This window comes from Mustela nivalis, assembly GCF_964662115.1.
Source record: "Mustela nivalis genome assembly, chromosome: 12".
Classification (NCBI taxonomy): Eukaryota; Metazoa; Chordata; class Mammalia; order Carnivora; family Mustelidae; genus Mustela; species Mustela nivalis.
The window spans coordinates 103,561,579-103,571,722 of record NC_139031.1 but is presented as its reverse complement, the minus strand read 5'-3'; the positions used below and the strand labels follow the sequence as shown (position 1 = coordinate 103,571,722).

Below are 10,144 nucleotides of genomic sequence, written 5' to 3'. Positions count from 1 at the left end.
ATCTGTATTTTTATTTACAGTTTACTTAAAAGCAGGCTGCATGCTCTGTGCGGCTCGAACTCTGGTAGAGGTGGGCTGGGGGTGCTCTGGGCAGCCCGATTCAGGGTCAGCTTTGTCAGGTGCTCCTGGAAGCTCTCCCTATTGTCTGCTTCCTCAGTCCTCTCGGTAACTCTGTAAGCCATTGGCTACTTTATAATAAATCCCCTTCTGTGATGACAGCGGGTTTTGTTTTCTGTGCACTGACCACAACAGGTCAAATACATTAAAAAACCCCAAAGAATCAAATACACAGCAGTTAAGATCACAGACGCTGCAGGCCTGCTCCCGGACCTTACATGGATGGCTTGGCCCCGAGGTGCTCCAGCTTCCTCACCTGCAAAATGATGAGCGTGCGGGCTCCCATCTCACAGGTGGGGTGATAAGTAAACACAGTGCTTCTAATGGCACCTGACACACAGTAACTGCTCAAATGTTTTGTTTTGTGAAATACATAGTTTAACACGATGACAACCAAATTAAAAATTTGTTAGGACCTTCTCGTTCTTAAACTAGTATAAAGCCCTTGGGGCTAAAAGCAAAGGAAAACTGCTATCACAGAATAACTTTGAACTTGGCTGTTTCGCACTCAGAATGGCTTTCTGTAAGGAGGGGAGATGAATGTGCCTTTGCAACCACCGCCTCTCCTCCAACCCAAGCGCAGTGGTTTTGCTTCTTACCAGTGTTTCAAGGTGGGCTCACTCGTGAGGCTTTTTTGTGAAGGATTTCTCTGGTTAGAACAAGAGGGAAACAGAGCAGAAAGAGCACTAGCCTTGGAATAAGGGGATATGATGTTGAGGGGGCTGAGAACTTTCCACTTTGGGATAATTTAAGACTAATGGGAAAAGCCTGTTGTCTGCTAGAGAACATTCTTTCAGCCTCTATTGCAGAGATGTGCTGTGAATTTCCTCTGAATACCCCCAACCTCGGTTTCTTGAAAGGAGCCCTGCTCTGAAGCTCACCTTCACATGTGACTGTGACAGCATCTCCACAATTCAGTCGCTTTGTCAGGAAATCAAGGGACATGGTATGTTGTTCCGCAGGCATAGGGAGCATGAGAGGAGATGCCAGGTTCACTGGTCAGTTTGTATTCAGGACTCATTAGCATCTCACCCTCTCCCCACGACAAAGCAGAAAGTTGCATTTATTCGCATTTATGGGACTAAGAGTGGTGACAGTGTTTTCCATACATTTGCATCCACAGCAAGAGGATGGCAACCTATCCCAAGACAGATGAAGCCAGTAACTGTAAAACATTCCAAGTTTGAATTCTCTCCTTGCATTCTATGTTCTCTAGGTTCCACGAGGGCCAATGAGGCTCTGGAGAAGGCTCCAGGAAACTTGTCATACCCACCCTGGTGAGAATCCCTCTCAGACTCCGCAGCATCCCTTTCTTCCACCCTGACGGCAACAGCTAACTACGACCCCTCACACTCTACGGTGTGGGAACCCTCCTCCAATCTCCGCGTGCCGGAGTCCTAGGAGGAAGCTGTTCAACACACTCAAAGGGAGTCTTTCATGATGGGGAGAGCTAACATTTATTCAATCGACAGACACATGGAGCACGTGATCAGTCACCATACAACAGCATGACGTCGGCCTGCTCATGTGATTCCCAGATGTCCTTGAATAAGTGACAATTTACACAATGTTTCATTAAATGCCTATTAAGAAGACAATCACAGTTGATGACATAAACAACAACAACAAAAAGCCAAACCCAGAACATGAGGACTGATGGCAGCAGAGCCTGTGGAAACAGGTGCCAAGTTGCAGCAAGCGCCAGCAGGGCAGCTCCCTGGTGGTGCCTGTGGGCAGCAGGGCCACCCTCGGCAGGCCGCTCAATGGCCAGACAGTTTGACTAGGATCTAGAAATTCATTTCTAACTTCCAGACTGACTTTTCTATTCCTAAGTGAAGAATGAGCCAAACAAATGATGAAATGCAGCCCGTGAGCCCAAACCTTTCAAGGCATGGATGGAGTAATCCCTCACTTCATCAAACACACAGAGCAAACTCTAGGGGACAGGCAAAGATGAAGAAATGTTTCTCTGAGCAGAACACAAACACGTACAAGTCTTGTAACAACAGTGGGGTCCACAAATGCTGCTGTTTTTTCAAAAACAGTCTTCAGAAGAGAGGTGAGGAAGAGGATGACGGAGCCAGGCTACTTTTTCATCTCCAAAATGGCGCTTCCTGGCCCGCGGTGCTTGGCGCTGCAGATGCCGCAGAACTGTGCAGGAGAGTTCTAGAAGGGTCATTAGAAGACACATATTTTAACAAGAAAGCTCCTTCTACTCTGCTATTCAGAAATACTTCACGGGAGCAGAGGTGGTGGTGGGGAGGAAGCTAGGAAACAGCACTCCTTTTCTTGCTGGCTCACGTAGGACTCCGTCTACACCAGCTGTTACTGTGGCGCAGAGGGTACCCCACAGCAAAACAAGTGTCATGTGACCAAGGGGAACATGGGAACAGGACCCTAAACACAGCAGTCTTGCTACAGAAGCCAGGCTGAGAAAGTTCTACAAACTATAAAATGGTTCTCATTATACATTGTGTCACTACAGTTTGAGTCATCGATTTTACCTCAAAGAATTCACCTCCTGAACGTGCTTTTCTGATGTTTAGCACAGAAACCCCCTTTATCTTCGGGGAGTCAGTTCCAAGTCCCCCTGGTGGCTGTCTGAAACCACAGACAGTACCAAGCCCCAAATACACGAGGCTTCCTCTGTGCATCCCCACCTATGAGAACCGAGGCGCAGAGGGGGTTAGTAACGGACAGTGCTACCACCACACTGTCACGGAGGTCATGTGACTGGGGTCTCCCTGTCTTACACTGCACTCACTCCTCCTGTGGTGACGACAGGTGAGGTGCCCGCATGCTGAAAGGAAGAGAGGCAGCGACAGAGGCCCTGTGGGCCAACATGAGGCCACTACCGACCTCCTGGCCATTCACCAAGAAGAGCACCTGCACGACTGACTGTCACGGTAACTGACACCGCGGATAAGGGGGGACCACCATGTAGGCGATTCTGCACTTGATAAATAAATTCATTTTTACCGTTTGATAGAAAGCCAATCCCGAGAAGCCACAGGAGGATGGGTAGACTTCAGAGCGCACCCTCCCGACCACATGGCTCTCTTGTCGGCGGCTGCCAAGGGGCCAACTCACCATGCTGGGCACGGGCAGGCACTCCTTGTGGAACATGTGGCGGCAGTGGAAGGCCACCACGCTGAAGGGCTTCGCAGCGTCTATGGGGAGACAGCGGCAGAGAGATGAGCACTCAGTGCAACAAGCCGGTGGAGAACTTGACCCCATCCTTCCTGAAAGTCCAGCTGCAGTTTAATTTTCCAGCAATAAGCTGCCTTAGGAGGATTATGTGTTCACAGATGCCCCCCGAGAGGCCGTGGTCTGATCAGAAGCAGCTACCAATGTGGGGGGTGGAGTCCCAGGTCACGTGCCTGGTCTCCCCGTCAGTGGTGACTACAAACGAGGGACAACCTCACTGCGAATGCAAGCACATTCATTCTAATAATTAGGATCAGTATGTGCATGACCTCCTCCCTTCCCTAGACCCGAGAAACACACCCTATGCTGAATCCACTTTGTGGCTTTAGGAAAATCCTGCCAGTTCACCTACTGCTTCTTCTGAGCCCGCAGGGCAGCATCCGTCTGGGCACAGCGGGGCAAGCAGCCCCCACCACCGTCCCAGGGTGGGAGCCAGCCCTGCGGTGCCTGTGCTATGGCAGGAAATCGCCTCTGCATCCGCACTGCTGGTGACACACTACCAGCAACCACGACGGAAGCTCCCTTCTCCTCCTGCACCCACTGCAGTTTTCAACATGAACACTTAACCTCAACCTAGTTCCTCCAGCAAAGGCCCTGAGTGGAACGACTTGTCCTGTTCCTGTCCTATTCTCTAATCTCATAAAGCTAAGTACATTCCTACATCAGCTCTCTCAGTACCTCTCTATGCTGAATTCATAATAAAACGCTTTTTGCATCCCAATAACTCGGCTTTACTTTCTACTTTCAAATTAAGGAACTTCCTCTTCTCCTCTCCTTACGTAAGGTGCTCTGAGTACACATGACAACCCATGGATCTGCCAACTACAAACAAACACAGGCTTATGTCTGGATTGGATGGCAAGGAACAGGTTTCTGTTGAAATGTGGGAAAGTTAGGTGCCTCGAACCACAGAGCAGAGCCAAGTTTCAAGAAAAGGGGAGGCTACTTATTCACTTTCCCGCCCAGATACACACGATTCTTCTACCTTGGAATTTAAACATTGTCGATGGTAGATTTTCATTTTGTTTTACTCTAAAGCCATGGTATCTCACACAATGGCCCCTGAAAGTAGCATCCACATCACGTGGGAATGTGTTAGAACTGCAAATTCTGGTATCCCGCACCTCTTGGGGTGGGACCAGCAATCTGGGCTTTACCTCCCAAGTAATGCAGACCCCCTGCCGGGTGAGCACCTCAGCTTTTAAGAATTGCAGCACTAGCCTGAGACCAAGGAGCGCTGTGGCCTGAAATTCTTCTCTAAAACGGATTATTCCAAAAGCTATGCAATTTAGGAATTAGTTAACATCAAAATTTAAATTCCACTCCTCATGAACCCACATTTGGGGATCCCCCCCCCAACCACCTTACCTGATGGAAGAATAGGGGAAAGGCACGATTCACAGATGTTCTCCTCTGCAAGGAAACACACACACTTGGGATCATACAGGATTTCTATTTGCCCTGTCTCTTCTGAAAGGAAAGCATATGATTCCAATAGGATTATTTCAGTTTTACCCACCATCGACCAGAACGCCTTTCATCTGAGTTCGGTGCATTTTCTTCAGTAAGGACAAAGAGTCTGCCACAAGGATCTTCTTGCAACCTTCACGAAGCAGGATCTAATGCATACATTGTAAAAAAAAAAAAAAAAAAAAAAGCAGTTTTTAAAAGACTCAACTGCAGGGATTCAGAACATTGGTGTGTCTGAAATCGTCCAATGAGGCACTCGCCCTTGCCTGTCCTCGGTATGCTTTTCCCTCCAAACTGCTCAGACCAACCCTTCCAGCCTCCAGTCGGTCATCACTGCACGTATGTGCCGCTTGTGAAATTAAACAGAAACTGCAAAGGCTGGCAAGGAAGGCTGTGGTAACCAACCCCAACATCATCTTACAGAGCTTCCTAACATGGACTCTGACAGTTTGGCCCCTAAGTGACCTGTTCATTCCAACCTCTACCTCTGCCCAGGATGGAAAACCTACTATCCCCAAATCCTCCATTTGACTGCATTAATTGCTCTATCTGCACTAGTATATACTGGGGCCCTATCATGTACAAGGAACTGGGCACAGAGAAACCAAACAGATGTGATTTCTGTCCCAAATGCCTTCCTGGCTACAATCCCTCTTTTCCTTCCAATCCAAACTATTGAGCGTAGTGCTAAGAATATAAAGTGACCCTGGTAACCATCAAATTTGGTGACTCTTAAGGGGCTGACAACTGAAAAATGACCATCGATATTAACATTGTTACAAGATTTTCTTCACCCTAGTACCGCACTTTCTGTTCCTTTATGCATTTGCCCTGGGATGCTGTTGGCCTCATTACAAATTTTCGCCCTCTCTGCCTGGAGAATTAGGAGCGGTGGCAACACCACAGCAGCCTCAGAAGTCGGGACGCCGAGGGCAGGTCCCTGTTTCTGGCTGGTGCCCACTCTGTTCTGTGTTCCAGAGCCAGGGCAGGGTGCAGACAAAGATGGCCCACCAGCTTTCAGCAAGGACACAGCCCAAGAGGCAACCCACCCTACATTCCCATCCATTCTGCTGGCCCCAGAGTGGGCTTCCAGCCTGCTCTGAGTTTTCTCAGGTGTTTTATCAGAAACTGGGAGAGGCTGTGTGAGGTGTGGTTAAGCTGGATGCCTTTTTCTTTTTTTTAAACTAGAATTAGTTGCTTTTTGAAGAGGGAGGTGCTCAAGGCCTGAAGGGCAGAGAGGCTCTCTGTGGCACTGTCTGTGGCCTGCTCTTCTGGCCTGATGGGTCCTAGTGTGAGTGTTTCTGGGTATTCCCATGTAACTGCCATGGAAGTCTCAGAGTGACGTCACCGCTGCATCACTACGGACTGGCTCTGGGTCACAGCGCATGCTGCTCTCATGGGAGCAGGCCGCCTTTCTTCACACTGAAGTCACTCTCACCTCTAGAACCTATGTGGGTGTCCTGCTTTGAGGTTTTCCATTTGTGCCACAGAGAAGGGCAGTCAGGGAGCTGCCACCTGGAGCCTGCATCCCGGGGCGTCTCCACACATGCTCCCTTCAAATTGCAGATAGCCCGGGCTGCGGGGGGGAATGCGGCCCGAGGGCTTTCTCCCAAATCACATGAAAGCAAATATTAAACAAACAAACAAACAAACAAACAAGAAAACCCCAGAGCTGACAACCAGATTAAAGTTCTATACCTGCCATTTCTAGTACAGATGAGAAGGAAGTATCGAGACACCACCTGTGACTTTTTATTCCTTAAAATGCTACTAGAAACTGAATTTCTGATTCCATTTAAAAAAGACATGAGAACTTTAACAGATGTCATTAAAGCACATTGGAAGAGAAAAATATAGTAAAGATATCTAAGAAGTACCAAGAGCAGTAACATCAAGAAAATTTGTAAGCAAACCTATAAACCTGCCCAACCTCCATCACCAAAATAAAAACTCAAGAAAACTACTGTCAAGCAGAATATGTTTGGTAAAATGTTTTAGCAAGTGTTGGCTCTGCCTCCCAGTGGGTATGTAGGGCCTACTGCATACGTAATACAGGAGGAAGAGCAGACCGCACAGGCCATCCAGAGGCCTCGTGTCTGTAGACTAGGAAGTAAGCATCTCTTCAGCAGGAGTACGTTTGTTGAAACAGGTATGATCTGTCGCCCTTGGAAAGTATTTTCTAGGAAAAACTTGAGTATTCAGAGGCACACAGCCAGGAGAAGGGAAAATACACAAATACTGCTTAGTATGGGACTTCCTACTTCATTTGATCAAAGTCCAAGGCCCTGAATCAGAAAAACACAAAAACATTTTCATTTATGTGATGCCAGACAGGTAATAGCTATATCAAAAAAAAGTAACTATGGAAAAGAGCCATTTCTTCCATAAAACCTGTAGTGATCTGAAGGCAATCAGAGTGAAAGACTGTCCATGAACAATCTACTATTATATCCAGGTATTGCTTTCAACATCAGATAAGGCGTTAGGTCGACTATGGGTTATTCCCTGAAGCAACGATCAGTGACTCATGAAAAACGTGCAGTAGTTACCATTTTATCACCAATTTCGCCCTTAAAAGTTCATACTGGGTACTTTCCACAAATGTCTTCTTTTCTTTTAAAGATTTAAGAGAGAGAGAGAGAGAGTGTGTGTGTGTGCGCACACGGGAGGTGGGGAGAGGCACAGGAGAGAATCCCAAGCTTACTCCTGGCTTAGCACAGAGCCCAGTGCTTGATCTAACCACCTGGAGACCGTGACCTGAGCCAAAACCAAGAGTCCGACACTTGACCAGACTGAGCTGCCCAGGTATCCCTGACTGCCCTTATGACAACACTGATGGCGGTCAAAATCAGTCCTCTTCAACCCTCTCTGACCTTCAAATTCATGACTGCTGACAACTTCTGTCTTCTGAGGTCATAATACATGGCCTGTTACCCCTGTGGATGCTCACCTTCCATAGTCTGCTTTCCAGCCTTGCAAAACTTGCTGTCATTCCCAGACTTGGGACACATGAACGCTCTCCTGCCTTCCACATCTCTATGACCAGAATGGCACCAAATCACTGCCACTCACGTTCTGAATACTATCTGCCATTACTTTGTGCTACATTTCATTCTAAAATATTGGGGTGCCTGGGTGGCTCAGTCGGTTAAGCGTCTAACTCTTGATTGCAGCTCAGGTCACGATCTCTGGGTTGTGAGATCAAGTCCCGCGTCAGGCTCCGCACTCAGCACAGTGTCTGCTTGAAGTTCTCTCCCTCCCTCTATCCCTCCCCACACTTGCAGGCACTCTCTAAACAAAATCTTTAAAAACAAATATGAAATACTGCAAACATAGAGCATACACTTCAGTCTCTTCCACTCAGGTTGAACAGATCTATTAAGATTTTACCATATGCTTCAGAGTTATTTCAGAAGAAACAATAGCATAGACAGAGCTGACACTTTCTTGTGCCTTTCTTCCTCCTCCTTTACAAACACAACTTTAACTTTGTTCAGTGTGTGCCTAAACTAAAATAAACAGCTGGCTGGGGCTCCTGCAACAGATCTGGGCAATGAGAGAAGCCTGGGAGGCTGGAAAGCCATCCTTTGCAAAACTATTGGACAGTCCTAGAAATTAAGCATATACCTGCTCCACGACCCAGCAGTTTTACTTGTAGGTACTTAACCAAGATGAAAAGAAGGTCAACAAACTGTATGACAATGTCCTCTGCAACTTTATCCTTAAGAACTCGAGGCTGGAGTCTAAACGTCCATCAACAGGAGAATATACCTTCAGGTTGCTGCCTCACAGCCACAAACTAGAGGCTGTATCTCCAGGCCTTACATCCACATTCCCAAGGCACAAGATATGGGAAGCAAAGGGCCTTTTCCTGATGAGGCTTTGATTTATTGTTTGGGGAAGTGGTTATACCATTTTACACTCCCACATATTAAAATTTAGTATCTAATAAATCTACCCTCCTTATTCTTCTTAGATAATCTTAAGCCATTTGCTTTTTACATAAATTTAAGCTGTAAAAAGTTCCTTGGGGGTTTTGATTAGAATTTTATCAAACACATAGATGATGATTACTTTAGAATTCATGACATTTATGATATACACATTCAATAATTACATGGGCAGATTCAGTTTTGCTAATGATTTATGTAGACTCTTTGCATTTGTGTTAAAGAAACAAGGCTCTAATTGTCTCAGGATGCAGGAAAGGTTAGACCAGCATCCCATGAGGAACCGAGGAGCTTTTCCATTCTGTTCCCTGGAAAAGTTGATGTAAAATAGGGGCTGCCTGGGTTTTGTTGTTGTTGTTGTTATTGTTTGTTTTTTAGGCTTTATTCTTTATTTGTTCAGATGAGCAGAAAAGCAGTTCTTCAAGATGCTGGTTTCTCTCTAATGAATGTTACTGCCCTTCCAGTCACTGAATCCAGAAGGCAGGGCTGGGACAGTAGCCAGCATCCTGGCGCTGGGATTTGCTGGCCACCTCCCAGCATCCTGGGACCTCAGGTGTCACCTGTTTCCATTGTATCCAGAGGAAAGACTGCATTTCTCACCCCCTGTGCAGAGTAAAGGTGTTGCTCCCCTTCCCCTCTCCGGGTCCTGGTTAAAGGTCAACTACAAAATATATTTGGGGATTGCCTGTTTTTTTTTTGAAAAGTCTGATGAAACTAACCTCTGAAGTTGACTGTGGAATAGTACTTTTATTTTGGCTTTATGTTCTGACTGCTGATTTAATGACTACAGGTCTATTTGCTCTTGAGTAAATGCTGGTAATTTATATTTTCCTAGAAAATTGTTTGCATTTTCAAATATACTGATATAAAATTATAGCACTTACTTAGTTCTTAAATCTTGTCTGCACCTTTAGTTATATTCTCCCTTTTTTGTTCCCCAAATATGTAGGTCTTCTTTTCCCTGATCAACTTTGTTGAAGTTCTCCTATTAGTCTTTTTTTTTTCTTAAAGATTTTATTTATTTATTCAACAGAGATCACAAGTAGTCAGAGAAGCAGGCAGAGAGAGAGAGGGGGAAGCAGGCTCCCTGCTGAGCAGAGAGCCCAATGCGGGGCTCCATCCCAAGACCCTGGGATCATGACCTGAGCTGAAGGCAGAGGCTTTAACCCACTGAGCCACCCAGGCGCCCCCCCTATTAGTCTTTTGATTCTCTCCTCCACAAGTCCTGTGGTTGAGGACATGTATATTCTAACCTGATGTCCCTGTTAGCCACTCTTATTTTTTTCTTAAAGAATTTTATTTATTCATTTGACAGAGATCACAAGTAGGCAGAGAGGCAGACAGAGAGAGAGAGGAGGAAGCAGGCTCCCCGCTGAGCAGAGAGCCCGATGTGGTACTCG

The 10,144-nt window shown here is 46.5% G+C and overlaps 1 protein-coding gene across 4 annotated transcripts in view; it reads right to left on the bottom strand.

Annotated features, from left to right (window-relative positions):
- Positions 1-1,555: 1,555 nt before the first annotated feature.
- Positions 1,556-10,144, bottom strand: part of VPS41 (VPS41 subunit of HOPS complex) — a 175,983-nt gene continuing 167,394 nt past the window's right edge. For 2 of the 4 annotated variants that reach the window (XM_082692551.1, XM_082692549.1), the window contains 4 exons: positions 4,844-4,943; positions 4,693-4,737; positions 3,208-3,287; positions 1,556-2,283 (listed from right to left, as the gene is read on the bottom strand). In XM_082692551.1, coding sequence (XP_082548677.1) covers positions 2,203-2,283; positions 3,208-3,287; positions 4,693-4,737; positions 4,844-4,943 — 306 coding nt within the window. In that variant the 3' untranslated portion in view covers positions 1,556-2,202. The remainder of the gene's footprint in view (positions 2,284-3,207; positions 3,288-4,692; positions 4,738-4,843; positions 4,944-10,144) is intronic. The other 2 variants (XM_082692550.1, XM_082692552.1) reach the window with 1 other exon arrangement.